General features: G+C 32.6%; 1 protein-coding gene across 6 annotated transcripts in view; it reads right to left on the bottom strand.

Moving 5' to 3' along the window:
• The window catches only part of tmod (tropomodulin), a 151973-nt gene that overhangs the window by 20026 nt on the left and 110259 nt on the right, over positions 1-21688 (bottom strand). For 3 of the 6 annotated variants that reach the window (XM_068367258.1, XM_068367260.1, XM_068367261.1), the window contains exons 2-8: positions 18021-18149; positions 17150-17317; positions 14292-14430; positions 12124-12344; positions 11612-11766; positions 10448-10544; positions 9788-9935 (exon numbers count right to left, since the gene is read on the bottom strand). In XM_068367258.1, coding sequence (XP_068223359.1) covers positions 9788-9935; positions 10448-10544; positions 11612-11766; positions 12124-12344; positions 14292-14430; positions 17150-17317; positions 18021-18149 — 1057 coding nt within the window. Of the gene's footprint in view, positions 1-1502; positions 1552-6521; positions 6740-7104; positions 7265-9787; positions 9936-10447; positions 10545-11611; positions 11767-12123; positions 12345-14291; positions 14431-17149; positions 17318-18020; positions 18150-21688 lie in introns of those variants that run through there. The other 3 variants (XR_011042565.1, XM_068367262.1, XM_068367259.1) reach the window with 3 other exon arrangements.

Genomic DNA, 21688 nt, shown 5'->3' with positions numbered 1-21688 from the left:
TAATGGAAGAGTCTGTCTCAAACCATGCTAGATTGCATGCTGTTGGCAGAGATGTTATCATTACTCTTCATGGAAATCAAGCAATAAGATATTGCACACCATTTGAGTCGCCTCATATGCTACCACTTCACTACCCCGGTACATTCATTTGAATTTGGGACTTGGTCTAACCATACGAGAGGCTAAGTAAGGCATTTATAAAGCAATCATTTGTACTCTTTGGAAATGAACTATATATGATTCTCATGCAAGCAATGCAGGTGATACTCCAATATATGAATACATTACAGTACAGTATTTAAAAATGTATACCAGTAACTTCATCTTGCAGCAAATTTTCTTTTAGGTTACTAAGAAAGCACTTGATGCTTTGCGGCCTCTGAACATAATGCTTTGCATCGCAATGCAGTCAATAAATGAAGACTGGGTGTCAAAAGGAGGAAGACCAACCACCGAAGCTGTTTTTTCACAAATTCTAATATTTACAATCAGGTTTTTACTCGGAGCAATTAGCCAATGATATGAAAAAGAAGAGCAAAGAAACCCATAACTGCAGCCAAGTAAAATAATGGATAAATCAAAATGCTATTTATAGAAATCCCCAAAAGATCAAGAGACAACTACTGAAGCCACATATAAAGAGCTAGTGCATTGTGATCTACATTAATAAAATAATAATTTGAAGCAATATTCATTAAGCCCAAGAAACTGCTCTTACAATAAAGTTTATCAGTACTTTACTCCACACAATTATAAAAGCTAAAAAGAAAGGAATTTAAAAAAATAACAATGATAATATAACACGACAAAATGATAAGAAACTCTAATGGGATTAAAGTATATAAATGATCATCAAGTACTTAATATGCAAAACTATGGATGTATATATATTTATTGATAACATAAAATTAAGAATGCAAAATAAATAAAATAATCAAATCTACAAGATCAGAAATGGAAAGAAGTTACAAAGGAAAAGTATACAAAACTTTAAAGCATAATCATACAATTACTGGAAAGAGCAGACATCTTAGGCCATCATAATGAGAGAAAAACGAGAGTTTAAAAATCAAAGACACCTTCCCAAGCGACCGAACGTGCCCCATAAACCTTAGGAAGCTTGATTTTAAGTCTCCTTTACAAGAGCAAAAGGAAACAGAAGCTATTTACATTCTTTTTGGATGATATATACATTCAGCTACCAAGTGAAATTTTTATCCAAGCTTCTGACAAAAAACAAAAAGAATGCATGTAGTCAAGAGACTGTTTATGAGTGACAGTACAGGATCCATTATCATTTATACAGTATACTGTATTTACAAAATAAACAGCTATGTAGAAGGGATGAAGATAGCTGATAAAAATTTTACACATTCATATATTTACAGAAGCTGGGACACCAACAACCACCAATACCCTTGGAGTGCATATGTGAAGTATAAGTTACAGACATCAAGCTAAGTGAATTTAAGAGTGTACGTAAAAGGATATGCTAGTACTACCTAGGAAGTTTCTATTGCTCTTTTGAAGCGCCGATCCTGCTAAGGCGGACTGAAACAGACAGGAGGGAAAACTGTCATTGAAATTCCTCCACTGAAAAGGTCAAGGTTAATACACGGTTTCAACATTAGCAAAATGCTCACAGGAAAGAGGGTGCTCTCAAGAAAGACATTTCAAACAGTACCTTTGTGTCAGTCTATAACACCTATAAAAAATTTTGAGAATCATCCCAAATGCTTGTAAACCATCAAATAAAACTATCTTCAAGTGTTGCCTTGAAATATTTAACTCATTCTTGTTTGGCCTCATAAAAATCACAAGTAAAATGGCAATAAAAAATACATCCTACACTTGCTTTCATGACCAATACAATCTTAATGCTGAAATACAAAAGTTACGTTACGGTACATCCTACAACAAGAAATTAAGCCTTTGTTTGCTGGAAATAACATATCTATTCTCTTAATAGTGAATCTTATTATCTTGTAAAGAATAGTGCCTCGCTAGTATTATATGAATGTGAATCTATTATGTGATTTTCACTTGTGATATATGAAAATAAACCTATGTTCATTCAAAACCAGCAATATCTTAGAATTCTTGCCAAAATCTTGACTGTACAGTGACTTTGAGATATACTTCCATTTAGAATAAAGCAAACTAAAGATTAAAAGTGTTACGAAATTAAATATATTACGTCCTTGGTATTTTCAATTACATCTATCTACCATGGCACTTCCCCCAATTTTACGAGGTAGCCAACATAAAAAAAAGAGAAACAATAGGAGATTTTTTCTCATTGTTCCTCTTACTTTTAAAATAAAGTGGTTTACCAACCATAATATTTGCTTTTTAATAATGACTAACGCATGTATTGTGCTTTTTCTGATCACTGGAAAAAGCAGTCATTAGGAGTACTTTACTTAATTTACATAAAAGTAGGGCAAAGCGAGATATACTTGAAAGAAAAATGTTAGCAATATACTCTTCTACTTTACGACTATCAACATAATACAAGATTTTCAGAGGCTTTTGTAAAGCCCTAGCTCATTTTCCTAATTAAATTACAGTTTTACGTTTTTGAAAGCTGCTGTACAATGAAATTCATTTACAATACAAAAAAAAATATACTGTAATTGATTATTATACAGTTATATATAGATTTCTTATAATAGATTTATATACCCACAAGGAGGTAATAATGCAGCCACAGAATACAGCTACTGTAATGGCAACTAATTTTTATGGAATCAGTTAATTTACATTACATAAAAAAGACATCGCATGCTCTACTCAGAACATTAGCCTCTAGTAAATTAAGAAGTCACTGTACAGTACTGCATTTTTTTTTTCTACCAAATTACCCCAAGAATAAAGAATCATTATACTATTATTATTGTAATACCATAATACAATGTACTGAAGAGTAATGGAAAGAAAAAGCTATAGGTAAATGAAGTTGTAATTCTAACACCCGTGAGGCAATAGCACTTGCAACTACTCGGAAAAAGTGCCGACTTTATTGTACTAATAACTACATCCTAAAATGACTAAAAAGCCAATCACACAGAAGTCTGCAGAATAAAGCAAGTTTTTCATGGCCTATTATATACTGTGGTTGACAGAAAAAAAAGTTTCTTTCCCCAAAAAGGCAACACCTGAAGTCATGCAATTAGTAAATGGACGATGTTCCCTGTAAACACAAAAATCAAGATTAGTTTTACCTACAGCAATACATATCAACACTTCTTGTTAACTGTTAGCCAAAATACATATTACATTGTTGGTTTCTAATAAAACGAGCTGCTCAAAGAATGCTTGTCAATGGAATAAACACAAAGGGGAAAAAAATGTTAGTAAACAGTATGTCTTGCAATGTTAAAAAACCTACTACAGTACAGTATAAATATTTAGCTAACAATACAAAATAAGAATATAAGGGAAAACATAATTAATATAGTTAATGGTAAAACACCTACATGAAAGACTTCCCAAAATGTTCACCTCGGAGAGAGAACATCGAAGTATTTCATAAGAGAGAAGCAGAGATACAAAACACCATATATCCACCTCTTAACACTTGAAAAACGTGAATAAAAGTTTTTTTTCGGACGGTCAAAATTATTACGAATAAAAAATAATAATCCAGGTAAAATCCTCTTATTTTACAATGCATTCACATCTGAAAGGTGAGAGAAACAATGACAAACGTATACTTGATGTGGCGAAGTGGTGACAGAAAACACTTTCTTTCATGGAGAATTCCCTTTCACCTGTCAAAAGTTCTCTCTTGAATTCTAGGGAAAACAGTATACAGTAAAAAGTATGAGGGAAACAAATTTTTGTTCTGAATTGAATATAATTCAAGTAAATCAAGCAAAATAACTACTTAAGAGGGAGGAAATTGAACTTCAATCACCCACAAGTTGGAATAATAGGTCCATATCTATTGTTACTACAGTACCTGGAATATTTTTTTTACTATCAATAAAATTGCAAGTTTTCAGTGGTTTTCTTGGTCTATGGTATTGTCTTCATCTGTAAAAAGTACCAAAAAGCCAAGTCTGCACGCTACTTTATTTACTACACAGCGGTGTTGTATACCAAGACCATTTGCAATATCCCATGTGGCTCTGGCTCAAACCAAGGGAGAAAATCACTCAATTTACTAGTTGCCAGTCAAGGCCCATCTTTGATGAGTAGTTTATAAAAATCCACACACAATCCTCTTGAGTGACATGGCTAATGAATAAGCGAAAACATTGTAAAAAAAATATACAAACTAACCATACCTAAAACATAATGTCCTTCCAACTTTTCTGTAGGAGGAATAAGGCAAAATATGCCATTATTATTATTACTTGCTAAGCTACAACCCTAGTTGGAAAAGGAAGATGCTATAAGCTCAGGGGCTCCAGCAGGGAAAATTGCCAAGTGAGGAAAGGAAACAAGGAAAAATAAAATATTTTAAGAACAGTAATAACATTAAAATAATGCAATTGAATGATATTGATCATAAAAATATTTCAAAACTTGCAACAAACAAAAAAATTTAAGCCATCTTGCCACTAGAAATATTAGCAAGAAAATACCTACAATTATTTCCTGCAAATTGATGTTTGAGGGGAGGATTACAAACTATAAAAATTAGCCTACTGTCCAAAAGCCATAGATCATGAGTGAGAATAATTGACAGGTAAAATGGGAGGTTCTTCATGGAGGAAGTTAGTTTTCTGCATAATGGAAGGTCATTTTTTCCACACTATTTCCACCCCTTTTCAAGTGTAAATGAGCAAGTAAAAGAGGACTGAAATTTCCTATGGACAATTCTGTGTTTCTTTCCAATAGTCGTAGAATGAACAACTTTCCGAACAATATTAAAAAAAAAAAAATATATACCATGGAAAATATGTTATAAGTACAGTACAGTAATGTATTTAAAGCATAGTCAAAAATAATATACTGTATACTGTACCAAAAATTATCACAAGTTTGGTAAAAAAAATATCAACAATTTTTCCAATAAAAATCTAAATCTTTTTACAACATTCATAAAAGAACATCACTAGTGAATATCAATAATGTATTCATGTTTTGCTTTTATAAACAACCAAAATTTGCGATTTAACCATCATCAAATTATTTGTTACTTGCTGAGCAAATAGCTGAAAAAAAATGCGACTACATATACATTTTTCCAGCCAGAGTATGTATTATATCTATCTATCTATCTCTCTACCTATCTATCTACCAACCTATCTATCTATCTGACTGTCAAATAACGATGTATAGAAAATCAGCAAACAAATGAGGCGTAGGAGACATGAACAATTGTACATCATATTTTCACATAACTGCTGGCACTCGGACCATACACAAATTGACATAATCCATATCACTATGTTTTTGTCATCATCTAAACTTGCAGATCTACATTTAAGTGCCAATCAGAATTCTACAGAAGACCTCACATACTGTATATAACATCAGGCACTATGATCCAACAAATTTCGAAACCTCACCTTTTTCTTTTAATATACATAGTTTGGACATGAGCTTCACATACAGAGAGATCTAAAACACAAAAAGGGAATTATGTTATGAACAGCACTTTACATTAAAGGAGGAGTATACTGTACTGAACAGTTCTGCACTGTATTCAGATGGCTTTTTAAGATTCCAGCCACTAAAGCAAAAAATTTATGTGAGTAAAATGGTTATGAACATGGAAACATTCAATGAAATACAGTTAACTCCTCTGAAAATGATTAATCGAGTCAATTACTCTGGAAATAATTTCTAAGCTTCAAGTATTTGCATTACTTGGTTGCAACAAATTAAAAATAACAGGAGTATTAGCTACAAAAAATGGATAAAAATGACCTAATATCTATCAAAAAGGTTTTAATCTCTACTGTAAATACTGTGTAAACTAAGTCAGTCAAAGGCAGGGTTCGAAACTTAGCAATGGAATTATGCTGCTGTCTCATATTGCTTGACCTATGCTCTATACTTGTTAACGGAATTCTCCACTCGGCTATCAAATCTCCAAGCCATTCATGGTCAAACACAGGGACCGCTGGCATAAAAAAGATAACGAGCCCCATTATTCTTATTGCTAATCTTTGATGCTAAAAATATATATATTTAGAAAACCTGATTAAATAACAGCAATAAAAATGCATATTTAGGGTAAAACAAGAGTAATTTTTTCGCACTCATGCTCTATGTAAAAACTTTTGTGTCAAAAGCTGACTATCACGAAAGCATATATGACTGAAATATTATCATCCTAGCAAATTTGCCATTCTGTTACACAGACCTTGAAGGAACTACATATGAATAAGAAAAAAAAAAGCACATCTCTCTCTATGTGTCAGCCAAACTTCCGTTGCGGATTTTCCTGCTCCGCTCCACAAACAGCAGCTTTCATTGGATTTGACCATGATTGGCAGAGCTACTGTGAAAAGAAGTGTGACCGAGAACTCGGGGCCGAGTACTCGTCACATCTCTTCTTCATAGTCACCTCTTTAAGCCTACTCCTCATTCTCATACGCCATCTCATTTTGCAAGTCCTCCATATCGTGATCCTCCCCGTTAATGGGAGGGAGTTCATTACCCTCCTCCATGGGAGGCAAAGGGGATTCTGGTGGGTTAGAAGGCAGGACGAAACTTAGGCTAGCAGCTTCAGTGACGGATTTTCTCGACGTGACTCTGCGCACTTTGACACCAACACGAACTGCCAGTGCACATAGAAGTAGAGAGAAATAGAGATGAAGAAGAAAATTACTCGTGCTACCCAAAACTGGAGAAAATCAAGAAAAAAAGAAAGAAAAAGATCCATCCTATTCTACAAAACACCATAGAATGCTGCCCATGGGGGTTATGCCCACACGTTAGAGGAAATCATCTGTCTGCCCAAAAGAATAGATAAGCAACATCCAAAAAAAATAAAACTACAAAATAATAGGGTAATATTTTTTTTAGTAATAAATGCATTAAGTGCAGTAATAATTATGATAATAAGCCCAACCAAAATTTTGGCTTTAGCTCTTCTTTTGATTTTCTTTTTTAATTACTCGCAGGCTTTCTCTTGCACAGTACCTTGTAAATACTACCATTTGTTCCTATAGATCCCGTCCTCTAGTGTTGTGGAATAGTTTCCCTTATTTGTCTTTCTGTCCTCTTCGGCACACCAATTCAAAGCCTTTTCTGAGGAGAGCCATGGCTCTATTTGGTTTTCGGGGTTTACCCCCTGTTCTGACTGCAAATACGAAAGATACGGGCAGTTTTATAATGGGTTCTTTCCTTCTGTCGAGCTTCTGGGGTTTGGTATAAATAAGGCCTGTGGAGGAGTTATTCAAAGCAATTAAAGCATCTCCTCCTCTTCCTCTGCGTATGCGATGCGGCTGTAATCTAACCATTCTGTATAAAAGGGTGACGGATGAATGCATTCCGGGTTTCACTTTGAACAACTGCAGGCGCAAGCTCATCCCTCAATGCAAGACAAAAATTGCAAGAAACAAAGTAGGGTGTAGAAGTACAGGCATAAAGGTATACATTTGCTGATACCACTGAAAAAGAAAGGTTCTATTCACATTTTACAAAGGGGAAAACAGGCTTCAATCATTAACAGAACATAAGTAAAACAGGAATGCATAAACAATGTATCCAAGCTTTAATCTCTGTGGGAATAAAAATGCTTGAAAGGAGAGCCATCATTATTCTTAAACAATAGAACTTTCTGCCCATTTCATGCACATAAAAACAAACTCATACCATCAGACCCAAACCACTACATGCAACAATGGATAAAAAGAAAATACATTTTTATACAATCTCATAACAACTGTCACATTGCAAATTTAACATTAAATCTTATTAAACCTGCAAAAGGAGGGTCTGAGGGTAAAAAGGAAAAATAATTAGAAAACCAAACTTTTTTTTTTTTAGGTTTTGAAACACGCTTAGTCCCCACATGAGTCACCAACCTTATATGGATGGGGGGAGAATAGAAGTCTACGCTACACTAGTTATTAAAAGCCCGCGCTCAAGCTGAAAAGGAGAGAAAAAAAAAGCGCAACAAGCCATATGTCCCTCAAATTCATATGTTCTTCCTGTTCCCTCTGTGATGATTACGATTAATTTTCGTTACCGAAGTTAGTAAAGATTCTTATCAGGAGGGGAGAGAAGAAACAGCAATGCACAGAGTATAGAGAGAAAAGAGAAGATAAAAATAAGTTATGAAAATAAGGTCATGATTATTCAAAATATTACAACAAAGATATTATTGATCTAATTTGATTAGAAATGCTTAAGAAAAAAATTGCGGTCTAATTCTGAGGTATAAGCACGTGGGCGATGCAGAGCTGAAAATGAAGGGAGAAAAAAAAGGCAAAATAATGATAGGTAACCATTCATCTCAAGGTAACACAGCGGTGCAAGGGTTTAAGAAGAAGAAATGGCTTTCTGTAGTAGATCTACCATCTACAAGAGAAAGGTATAAATTACATGCTATTGTCTGTGTTACAGAAGGCAATTCCTTAAATGGCAAGGTCTCTATCATGTATCAGTTTACATAAGGCATGATACGATGTTGGATTTTGAAGGGCGAGTTAGTGAGGTGGAGAACTTTCCCTGACACACTGTTCTCTAACCTTTACCTAATACAGTATTCCTTACTGTATACAAGAAAACCAATTCTACTCAAGCCTGATATTTCAGATGTAACTTGACATAACCAGAAGTTCACAACTTTGATAAGTGAATGAATACACAAACTAAATTGCACGGCTAAAGTCGTTAATATAATGTACCATACTATGAATAAAACACAATACACATGGTAGACACAATTTCAAAATAACATACTGTACAAAGGTTCCTTCAGCATTTTTACAGGGCACCAGGTTTTAGTGGATTCAATACACACTGCTCAGTGATTATACAATTCTGCTTCTGGATATAAGATGTTCTTAGGGATATGTGAACATTCCATAAAAAACAATCCCTTCCAGTTTAAGAGAGAGAGAGAGAGAGAGAGAGAGAGAGAGAGAGAGAGAGAGAGAGAGAGAGAGAGAGAGAGAGAGATGTAGATTAAAACCAGAAGAGAAGCATAAAATGGGTAGACTTATGTATAAGTTGAAAGAGACTGTAAAGCAAAATTGCATTCTATCCTGTGTTTAGATAAACGAGATTACAGAAGACAGTAATAAATCAAATATTGCTTTATGAAGTCTAAGGGAAGTTAACAATCCAGTTATTGGCATAATAGTTCCTAATACTTACTAGCCTTGCTTATTACATAACTGTAAGTGTGTCCTAGCTGGTGCCCTCACACCATCACACGTTAACAGTGTAATTCTTGACATTGCTTTACAAATGTAATTTTCAGTTAGCTGTATCTTTTACACTCATGACCTTGGCCTCAGAGAAAAATACAGAGATATTAACTTGTTAGAAGCTTATGCAGATTAGCTGAACTCAATGGCAAGCCACGATATAAATTAGTATAAGCCGTAAACTACAAAAAATATCTTTTGTATAGAAATTTGATTAGACTTTTGTGGGATAAGTTATTCATCCCTCTTCTCTGCTGATGACACTAGAGGAGATGTAACAAACCTGAAATTCTGCTAACTAAAAGTACATTATCCTAAAATCCTATACTGTAGCAATGTTCTTAGTTCAATGGAGAACAAAACAAAAAATGATGTTGTGATGAGACTATGCTCTTCTCTACAACAACTTTAGCGAAGGACGCTAGATGCCACATGGTCATACTCACAAGTATCCAAGTTCTTCTGAAGATGTCTGGATACACGGTTGCGGGCATCGTTGAACTCGAAGTGGATGCCCACTCGTAAAACAGTAGGGTTCTGCTCAATGATGTCTGTTAACTGCATTTCAATTTTGTTGCCTAAAACGCTCGCTCGCTGCAACATAAATAATCATTAGGAACAAAAATCTAAAATAGATAGCTGTCTAGATTTATAATTTTCTTATATATATTAAATACTATAATATAATATAATGTATATATACAGTACTGTAATACCCCTCTTTACGTTAGTTCGACACTTGTCAGTTCCAACTTTACATCACTCACCCTTAAGTACTGTATTGAATAAAAAAATAAAATCTACGTTAAGCCGTTTTACCTGACCTTATGTCAGTTACTACGTCATAAAATAGTATAAAGTGCTCTGTGTACACTACTGTACTTCCTGCAGCTTATGAATGTATAGTAAGTATTGAGTACACTTTCATGTAGAGTACATGAATACAGGACATACAAGTCACCTTATAAGGGGGAAAATCCGGGATAGGAAGAAAATAGAGTTGAGGCAGATCTCCTGTTATTAATTAATGATGTAGGGCAGAAGTATCAATTCATTATATTGTACAACATTACACATAGTCTAAACATAACAACAATAAAAATTACCTGGTTTGCAAGACGAATTTCTTCTATGGTGTGTGTTTTGAGAAGTGCCTCCATGATTCGAACGATACCTGCTGGACTAATGTTGTTTGTTTCCAAACTGAAAATTGAGGATATACATTAGCAAGTTTTCTTGTATTATGAGAACTACAGTACATTGCAACACTAAGTTAAAATAAATTAAAATGGCAGTGGCATAATTCTTGATGGCTGAGTACTAAGCCTAACCAATCTCCAAATGGTTTTATTTGATGACATACTATTATTCTAATCAAGAAAATAGCGCTGAAAACATACTAATCATATTATACAAAGATTCCTTTATAGATTATATACTTAAAGCAACTCATAGTTACAGATTTCCAGTAGGCTACACATACTCATTTTGTGATACCCATAACAATCTCACTAGGTTGACTGGACCAAGTTTAAATGTCCACATCAAGCCTCATAGATTCTAAAACATCCTACCACCACTGTGCTGACACAAAGACAGATTAATCTAAAGGAACAAACAGATAACCTTGAGATATACTCTTCAGGTTTTAATTTTAGTCCATGGTGAAGCCCCTTTAAGCTATTTTGATAACAGAAAATAATCAGTACTACTTTTTCTTTGAATCAAAACTTTATATTTTCATAACACATAATAAGTTTTTCCTTACAAACATTAATCATACATAGAACAATACTTTAGTAGATATCACACAATTACTACAGTACAGTATAGTGTACTGGATGTAAATAAAATTCAATTTATGAGATTCAGAATTCAATTGTTAAAGAAAGTTTGTACAGCATATTAGTCTGATGTTACTCGGCCTGCTTTTATATCCTGTTCCTTCAGAGGTTTATCCACAGCTTTTTGCTCTTAACATTTCTCAGATAGTTTTACATTAAAGTTTATGGTTTAAATCATTCTACAGTTTTCCTACATTACTTGTCACTTGTGGACTAATTCCCTAGGTCAGTCTTATAAGCTTAGAAACCTGAATCAATGACCTAGTTAAGTTAATCTATAACAAATATAATTTGCCGAGTACCTTTAGCGTTTTTTTAATATTTTTTCACCTGTTAAAGAATTGGTTTTTGAATAAATTCACATATCTCTCATATTATATAAAATAATTTCTATATAAAATAAAGATAAATCAAATTGGTTCTTACTTGAGCGTTTTAAGTGCATTGTTCGTACAAAGTGAAGCAACCAGAGGATCTATATGTCTGTCGCAGATTCCGGTGTTCGCCATACTTAAAGTTTCAAGTTTGGTATTGAATTCTAGGGACTCAAACAATCTCTTGATCTGTTCATCAGACATGTTCTGAAAATATAGAAACACATTAAGAATGTTTACCAGGTACGTAATGATTAGGTTCACTAGTACTGTATTAAAACTCTAGCAAAAGCCTTTTTGGAGACTGCCAATTCTATAAGAATAGCAATCTTCTGACCTCACAAAACTTTATTCCAATATATGATCTATTTTTTGAATGAGCACCTTAAATCTAGTTCAGACTACTTAAAATAAAAGTCTATATTCTCAGCATAAAAATATATTACTTGAAACCGGTTTAATACCACTAAAAAGTAAAAACAAATTCTATGAGACAAATTAGAAAAAAATATTAATCAATATTACTTTAGCTATCATCACGACCAACATTGTTACTTTCCTTACCCTAATATTGTTGAAGTTAAGGTCTTTGCAATTGGGATCATCGTCCTTCAACTTCTTGATACTTTCTTCGGGATCTGTATCATTTGGAGGTTCTACAGGAAGAGGCTTGAACTTGGTGGCCTTTGTGACTCCTCCCCAGCCTACACCCATGGGCTTACCCTTATTCAAAAGTGACGCATGGTACTGTTCTTGACTCATCATGGAATGGAAACCTAAAACAGCTGTTCAAGAAAAAGGTGATGCGTTAATGCCAACGTATATTGCACGTAACTATGCATTAATGCCAACGTACATTGCACGTAACTATGCATTAATGCCAATGTACATTGCAAGTAACTATGCATTAATGCCAACATACATTGCACGTAATTATGCATTAACGCCAACGTACATTGCGCGTAACTATGCACTAACACCAACGTACATTGCGAGTAACTATTCATTAATGCCAACGTACATTGCGCGTAACTATGCATTAATGCCAACGTACATTGCGCGTAACTATGCATTAATGCCAACGTACATTGCGCGTAACTATGCATTAATGCCAACGTACATTGCGCGTAACTATGCATTAACGCCAACGTACATTGCGCGTAACTATGCACTAACACCAACGTACATTGCGCGTAACTATTCATTAATGCCACGTACATTGCGCGTAACTATGCATTAATGCCAACGTACATTGCAAGTAACTGCATTAATGCCAACATACATTGCACATAACTAAGCATTAATGCCAACGTACATTGCAAGTAACTATGCATTAATGCCAATGTACATTGCACGTAACTATGCATTAATGCCAACATACATTGCACATAACTATGCATTAACGCCAACGTACATTGCACGTAACTATGCGTTACTGTATATCGTAGGTCTGCCCTTGTTCAGAATAAAGTTATAACAGCTTCTGGGCAATATGGGATCTCTCAAATGTTTTATAAAAACCTGAACCTTCATTTAGTACATAGAGCTAATAACAGAACCCTAAAATTCCAACTACTATATAGCATAGTATACTCAGGAAAATATTTGGTGATAATGCTTCTTCTAAATAGAAATTATTCATAACTATTCAGATACATATTCTTCAAGCTTGTATTAACTCTTTTTCAGTTTCTTACAAACAATTTAATGAAAGAAAATACTACATCTGTTTCTTTATAATGGATATAAAGTAATCCCTTGGCTATCAGGTATGTTACATTCCATACAGAAATCAACGGTACACTTTTCAAATTATCTTTATAAATTTTAGCTTTTATAAGCCAAACAATGACTATTTTCTAACAAAAAATAATCAAAATATGAAAAATATAAAACTTATCTGCCCTCAGAAACCCACAATATAAAGAGGAGTCCAGAATATAGATTTACATATACAAAAATTACTCAATTTACATAATTAATAGGTTCTAACAATGTTTGTAAGTCAAATTGTTTGCAAGCTAAATTTAAAAAAAAATGTGGCCTAGGGTAGGATGTACCCAACTCGCATACCTACAATTTTCAGATGCAAGGGTCAACAAATTGTCCCGTTTCATATTGTTAATGTCGTCTTGCTTACTACATTAAATCATATATGGTTTTATTACTGTATTTCATTAGGAAATTTTGAAACAATATCTAAGATTTATGATTTCAGTTGGTTTTGTTTTTGTATCGCCAAATGTTTGGAATTTGAGGAACTTTAATATATTTATAAATCCGTAATGTACCGAGAGACCAATATGGCAAAGGATTACTGTACTGTACTGCACTAAATTTAAAGGTTTAAAGACTGCTCATAAATGACAGGGGCAAGGGAAAGCGACATTGCCCTATCAAGCAGGACAATGCCCAGGAGACTGACCATATATACATATGATTAGTGCCTAAGCCCCCTCTCCACCCAGGCTAGGACCAAGGAGGGCCAGGCAATGGCTGCTGATGACTCAGTAGATAGACCTATAGGCTCCCCCAAAGGCCCCATCCTTAGCTCACAAGGATGGTGAGGTTGCAGTGACAAAAGGAACTAACAAGTTTGAGCGGGACTCAAACTTGAGTCTGCAGTTCACCAATCAGGGACGTTACCTCATCGGCCACGACAATCCTCAACATGGAATAAAATCATCATCAATAAAGAAAGAAAAAGCTCTTATTTGAAGCTATAAAATTACCAGCAAGATCAACAATTTCATCCTCTGTGGCACTATCCAAAACAGCTTGGATTTCTTCATCTAAATCAATCTCAACTTCCTGGGGCTTTGCAACGGCATCATCATCTTCTTCTGGTTCAGGTGGTGGAGGTGGAATCCACTGTAAAAAGTAATAAATCCATTAATTACTAGTCATCCAATATATTTACATTCTTCAAAATCACCATAGACCAATATATACAGTACTGAATAAGTAAACTTTAGATTGGGTTTTTCTATAAGTCTTATTCTAAAGCAGTTTGAGTGCTTTCTCCTACAGAAATACAATATGCAGTTTCTTTTTATTTTATATCAGCCATTTTTTTCAACCTAGAAAACACGGTTATGCATGTGCCAAAAAGTAGCATAACTTTAAACGGCAGAAATGGCAAGCCTATTTTAATAGTTCACGGCCTTAGAGATCCATGAAAGTTTACCTTCGATACTTCACAAACAACATGCAAGCTGAATTAACATGATGCTTTCTGAAAGACAATGTGAATTTATGAAACAAATGGATACAGTTATGATCTTTTCAATTTTATCCGTTCTCTCTTCCTTTCTTCCACCTTGCTCTCTATCTTCTATTCTATTTCATGGTGCAAGTGGAGGGCATTTCCCCCAGTTGCACATGGGTCAGAAAGGGCCTTCCAGAATCCAGCACTGGGCCATTAAATTATTAAAAAAAAAATATGTATATAGATAAACACTAAACAAGGGAGCATGACTGCAAAAGAAGCTGATCTTTTAAACCTAACTGCCACACAATATTGCTACCTGTGCCCCAAGTCCTTTCGCATTTAGATCTTATCAAACCTTTTTTTATTGATTCTAAAGCAGTTTAGTGTCCCTCTTTCTTTACTATCAGTTATGCTACCCTCAAGTCCTTTCACATTTAGGTCTTATCAAACAATTTCTTATTGATTTTAAAGCTGTTTAGTGTCCCCCTTTCCTTAACATCAGTTATTTGTAGTTCTCGTAATTTTTGCACTGACATAAAAATATCTTCAATGCATATACATTGTATACTGTACTTTTTATATGATTGATAAGTAAGAAACTCCTTACTTGGTATAGTCTGTATGCAACTTATGCTTATATGAAAAGATACATTATGCTTGGTGGAACTCAAATAAAACAAAGCTTCAAATTCAGAATGATTGTGAAAAAAAAACATTGACTAATGATCTTTAAAGCCATTATAATCAAGATCTGAAACCCTTGGTTAGTAAGGATGTAATGTACGTAAACCGAACAGAATATAAAGCTAAATTATCTCATTTTCAAGATTATTTGCTAATTCATCCACCCCAAGGTGTGATTTTGAAATTCAATAGGAAGAAAGTAAAATAACTTAGGAATTAACAAGAAGTTTGGTTTGCAGCCTCCAGCAAATACCTTTCGAGATGTTTTTCTTTAACTACAAAATTATTTCCATATAAAAACTTCTTGGTTTTTACTTAACCCTTTTACCCCCAGGCTATTTGGAACTTTCCAACCCTTAACCCCCAGGGGTTATTTTTTATTCAAGCACATTTTGCAGTATATATTTTTCAAATTGCTCTAACAGCCTTAATTTTTGTCATAGAGAGGTCAGGTTGGTCTCATTCTCTTGGAAAATGCCTGAAATTTCTAAAAAAAAATAATCAAAATAAAAAAAAAAAAAATGTAAATAGCAGTTTTTTGCAAGGACTTACCGGTACGTCCATGGGGGTAAAGGGATGTGTTTTGTGAAACGTATCAGTACGTCCTTTGGGGGTAAAAGTGATAAGATATAAAATTTCATATGATAATTCTACTTCAAAACCCTTCACCACATGCCTATATTATATATCAAAAACCTGTTAGACCCCTTGGAACTATATGCAGTGGCCTTTGCATCTAAGAAGTTTCCTTTAGAATATTCCCATATCTTCCAGAATGAACCACAAAGAATTCTTCAGCAGGTATCAATACCCAAAAAATATTTTTCAAGTGAAAATGTACATTATATTCAATTTCAATATTTTTCAAGAGATAAGTACTGAAATAGCCTAAGCTTGAATGATATAATTTATATTTGTTCTTTTGCAAAAACTTATATACTTATTTAACTCTATAAATTACAGAACAGAATACCTCCAAGCCAGGCCATTCTCAAATGTGCTGTAAAGTACAGCAACGTACAGTAATGTACTGTAACGTACTGAAATGTTCTGTAAATTAATGTACAATAACATACTGCACTTCATAATATCAATGTGGCCCCATTTTAGATGTACGTAATGCACTGCACTTCAGAACATCAATGTGGCATCATTTTAGGACGTATACAGTATAACGTACTGTACTTCACAACATCAATGTGATATCATCTAAGGACGTACATAACGTACTGTACTTCATAACATCAATGTGGCATCATTTTAGGATGTACATAATGTACTGTACTTCCTAACATCAATGTGGCACCATTTTAGATGTACGTAATGCACTGCACTTCATAACATCGATGTGGCATCATTTTAGGACGTACATAACGTACTGTGCTTCATAACATCAATGTTGTATCATTTTAAGAAGTAAATAACATACTCTACTTTATAACATTAATGTGGCACCATTTTAAGATACACATAACATCAATGTAACATCATTTAAGGACGTACATAATGTACTGTACTTCATGAAATCAATGTGGCATCATTTTATGACGTACATAATGTACTGTGCTTCATAGCATCAATGTGGCATCATTTTAGGACGTACATAACATCAACGTGGCATCATTTAAGGAGGTAAATAACATATTTTACTTCATAACATCAAAGTGCCCTTAGTCTCATTACAGTACTGCTCACCTTTTTGCCTCTGACAACCCCTGGGACGTATGGAACCAGCTCCGGTCTGTCAGGTTCATTAAGGGCTTGATCGTTGATGTGGTTGATCAGCTTCTTGCGGTCGAGGGGACCTGTGGACTCCTTCTCACACTTGTAGTTGTTGCGCTCGCTGGGAGGAATCAGAGTGTCCTGTCGAAGATAGTAGCAATCAGTGGCAAGTCCAGTAATGAAATTGGCATTTTTATTACGTTATTTATATCATCAATAGTTATTATTAGTACTGGTATTGTATTACTATTGGTCATTGCCATTATCTTTACTATTATTATCAACATAATTACTATGGTTTTTATCACTATTATAACTGCAAAGCTTTGAAAATTAATAAAGTTTATCAATCTTATAACAAATGGTAAAATATTCATCTCAATATTGTAGTTGTATCAACGAACATCTATCTCTCCCTCAAATACTTTACTGGTAGTTAGAACAACCTCTCTCTCTCTCTCTCTCTCTCTCTCTCTCACATATTTAACTTATATCAACCATTCTCTCTCTCTCTCTCTCTCTCTCTCTCACACAAAATATTTTACTTATATTAACCATTCTCTCTCTCTCTCTCTCACACATTTAATTTATATCAACCTTTCTCTCTCTCTCTCTCTCTCTCTCTCTCTCTCTCTCACAAAATATTTTACTTATATTAACCATTCTCTCTCTCTCTCTCTCTCTCTCTCTCTCTCTCTCTCTCTCTCTCAATATTTTTATTATAGATTCCTAATTATTACATTAAGAAAAAAAAAACATAAACTATTAAAAGTCTCCAGTCGAAGGTCAAATGAAAAGCGACCTAAGACTCAATCGACCTCAGACTCCTGGAGTTATAACTTACGTCAGGGTCGACCTCGCCAGCAAGCATCTCCAACTCCTCGGGGGAGAGCTGCTCCAAGAGGTCATCGATGTCCAACTCCTCATACTGGCCCATGTCCTTCCCGAAAAGCTTGTTCGCACCCGCCATCTCCTGTGGACAGAAACAGAGATCATTAATCAAAGGAATAAATAGAAAGGAATAAATAGAATGGAATAAATTAATTAATTAATTAAATATTAATTTTTAAAAAATTTCCTTGGCATATATTATACTATTCATAAATGATTTTGTATTTTAAAAATCATCTTTCCATTCAAAATTCTACAACTTTGAAATAATAAATTAATTAATTAAATATTAATGATTTAAAAATATCCTTGGCATATATTATACGATTCATAAATGACTATTAACTTTAAGAATCATTTTTCTATTAAAAATTCTATGACTTTTATTAATTATAGAATTAAATAAATAATTAAAAATTTATTATTTTAAAATTTCCTTGCATATATTATACGATTCATAAATGATTTTGTATTTTAAGAATCATCTTTCTATTAAAAATTCTATGACTTTTATAAATTATAGAATTAAATAAATAATTAAAAATTAATTTTTGAAAAATTTTCTTGGCATATATTATACGATTCATAAATGACTCTATCTTAAGAATCACCTTTCTATTAAAAATTCTATGACTTTTATTAATTAAAGAATTAAATAAATAATTAAAAAATAATCATTTTAAAATTTCCTTGGCATATATTATACGATTCATAAATGACTCTATCTTAAGAATCATCTTTCTATTCAAAATTCTATGACTTATTAATTAAAAGATTATCTACCAGAAGAATAGATAGAATGGAATAACAATTTAATTAATCAAAAATTAATTATTCTAAAATTTCCCTTGATATATATTATACGATTCATAAATGACTAAGTATTTTAAGAATGATTTTTTTATTCAAAATTCTATAACTTTTATCAATTATATAATAAATTAATCAATTAATTAATTAAAAATTAACCATTTTAAAAATTAACTTGACATATTTTATACTATTCATAAATGACTAAGTATTTTAAGAATGATTTTTTTATTCAAAATTCTATGACTTTTATTAACTATTGAATGAAATAATCAATTAACTAATTAAAAATTAATAATTTTAAAAATTTCCTTGACATACATTATACTTTTCATAAATGACTAAGTATTTTAAGAATGATTTTTTTTATTCAAAATTATATGACTTTTATTAATTATATAATGAAATAATTAATTAATTAATTAAAAATTAATAATTTTAAAAATTAACTTGACATATTTTATACTATTCATAAAAGACTATCAACTTTAAGAATCATCTTTCTATTAAAAATTCTACTTTTATTAATTATAAAATGAAATGATCAATTAATTAATTAATAAAAAATTAATCATTTTAAAATTTCCTTGGCATACATTATACAATTAATAAATGACTATCAACTTTAAGAATCATCTTTCTATCACAAAATTCTATAACTCTTATTAATTATTAAGATTATATGTTATTTGTAAAAATATTTATTTAGCCCTCAGGGTATTGTGAAAATATTTTCGCAAAAGTAATTAACGAAGCAGTAACAACAACAAATAATAATAATAATAATAATAATAATAATAATAATAATAATAATAATAATAATAATAATGATAATAATAATAATAATAATAACCCCGCACGTAGAAACATTAATTTTAACCCCTTGCCAACAACTTCCGCCATTTCCTTCTGACTAATCATCATTGTCATCTTCATGCCTATATTATCTCCTCTTATCTCCGACGTCACCTGACAAATGTAAACACAGGTGGCTCTCAAGGCAGTGTTGCCAGATATGGGAATTTGTCCCTAGATTTGGCGATTTTGGGTGTCCAATGGGGATATTCTGTACAAATTCGGGGATTTTTGGCCAGAAAATTGTGAAAATAAGTCTCTCTCTCACTCTCTCTCTCTCTCTCTCTCTCTCTCTCTCTCTCTCCACTTCACAAGACCTCAATCTTTTTTTTTTTAGTCCTCGTGGTCCTTTTTTATTTATTGTAATTTATATATTAGTAAAGTTTACAGAATCAGATGAATATATATTTCTGGAAATGGGGATTTTTGTGTTGTTTTGGGGATTTTTAGACTACCCATCTGGCATCTATGTCTCAAGGTCCAAAGTCTATTGAATGAACATAAGCTCCAAAGAAGAGCTACGTCACGTAGCTCTTCTTTGGAGCTTATCATATGCTCATGGCCAGGTGCCTACTATCCTGCGATTTCTTTCACTTCATTAATTTTATTCATGGATAATTATATGAGGAGGTCAATTTATTTAGAGATTATTATTATTATTATTGTTGTTGTTGTTGTTTTTATTATTATTATCATTACTTGCTAAGCTACAACCCAAGATGGAAAAGCAGGATGTTATAAGCCCAGGGGCTTCAACAAGGGATCTGATATTTTGTTTATTGTATATTATTATTATTATTGTTGTTGTTGTTTTTATTATTATTATTATTATTATTATTATTACTTGCTAAGCTACAACCCAAGTTGGAAAAGCAGGATGTTATAAGCCCAGGGGCTTCAACAAGGGATCTGATATTTGGTTTATTGTATATTATTATTATTATTATTGTTGTTGTTGTTTTTGTTTTTATTATTATTATTATTACTTGCTAAGCTACAACCCAAGTTGGAAAAAGCAGGATGTTATAAGCCCAAGGGCTCCAACAGGGGATCTGATATTTTGTTTATTGTATATTATTATTATTATTGTTGTTGTTGTTTTTATTATTATTATTATTATTATTATTATTACTTGCTAAGCTACAACCCAAGTTGGAAAAGCAGGATGTTATAAGCCCAAGGGCTCCAACAGGGGATCTGATATTTTGTTTATTGTTAGTATTAAAATTTTTCTATTTTATTTACTTAAAGAAAAATTAGACTTAGTTGGGTGGACAGATACCAAAGACTGTATTATGTATTATACTTAGAGTGTACACATTTAGATATAAATATATATTATTTCTGACTGCTAATCCTACCGCGAGAGGGACTGGTTCATCAATAATTAATTCATAAAAAGGAACAAGAAAACATGATCTTATTATAATCACAGCTAGACAAAATAATAATCTATAAAATATACTTTCCTCATGAACGAGCTTACGTACGGGAGGAAAAATGACCCCACGATTACTCTCTTGCGTAAGTCCTTTTATAGTTTATAAATTAAATATGTTTTAATGTTGTCAATGCTTTTAAAGTATTCTATTTTAATTTTAATCACTCCATATATCGTTTATTTCCTTTCCTCACTGGGCTATTTTTCCTTGTTGGAGCCCTCGGGCTTATAGCATCTTGCTTTTCCAACTAGGGTTGTAGCTTAGCTAATAATAATAATAATAATAATAATAATAATAATAATAATAATAATAATACTTTTCCAACTAGGGTTGTAGTTTAGATAATAATAATAATAATAATAATAATAATAATAATAATAATAATAATATAATACTTTTCCAACTAGGGTTGTAGTTTAGCTAATAATAATAATAATAATAATAATAATAATAATAATAATAATAATAATGCAGCAACGGGCTTGCAAGACAGGACCCTCCTCATAAGGATACA

Source organism: Palaemon carinicauda, chromosome 45, assembly GCF_036898095.1.
Source record: "Palaemon carinicauda isolate YSFRI2023 chromosome 45, ASM3689809v2, whole genome shotgun sequence".
Classification (NCBI taxonomy): Eukaryota; Metazoa; Arthropoda; class Malacostraca; order Decapoda; family Palaemonidae; genus Palaemon; species Palaemon carinicauda.
Note: the sequence above shows the minus strand (reverse complement) of the source record. Positions and strands in the feature narration are given on the sequence as shown.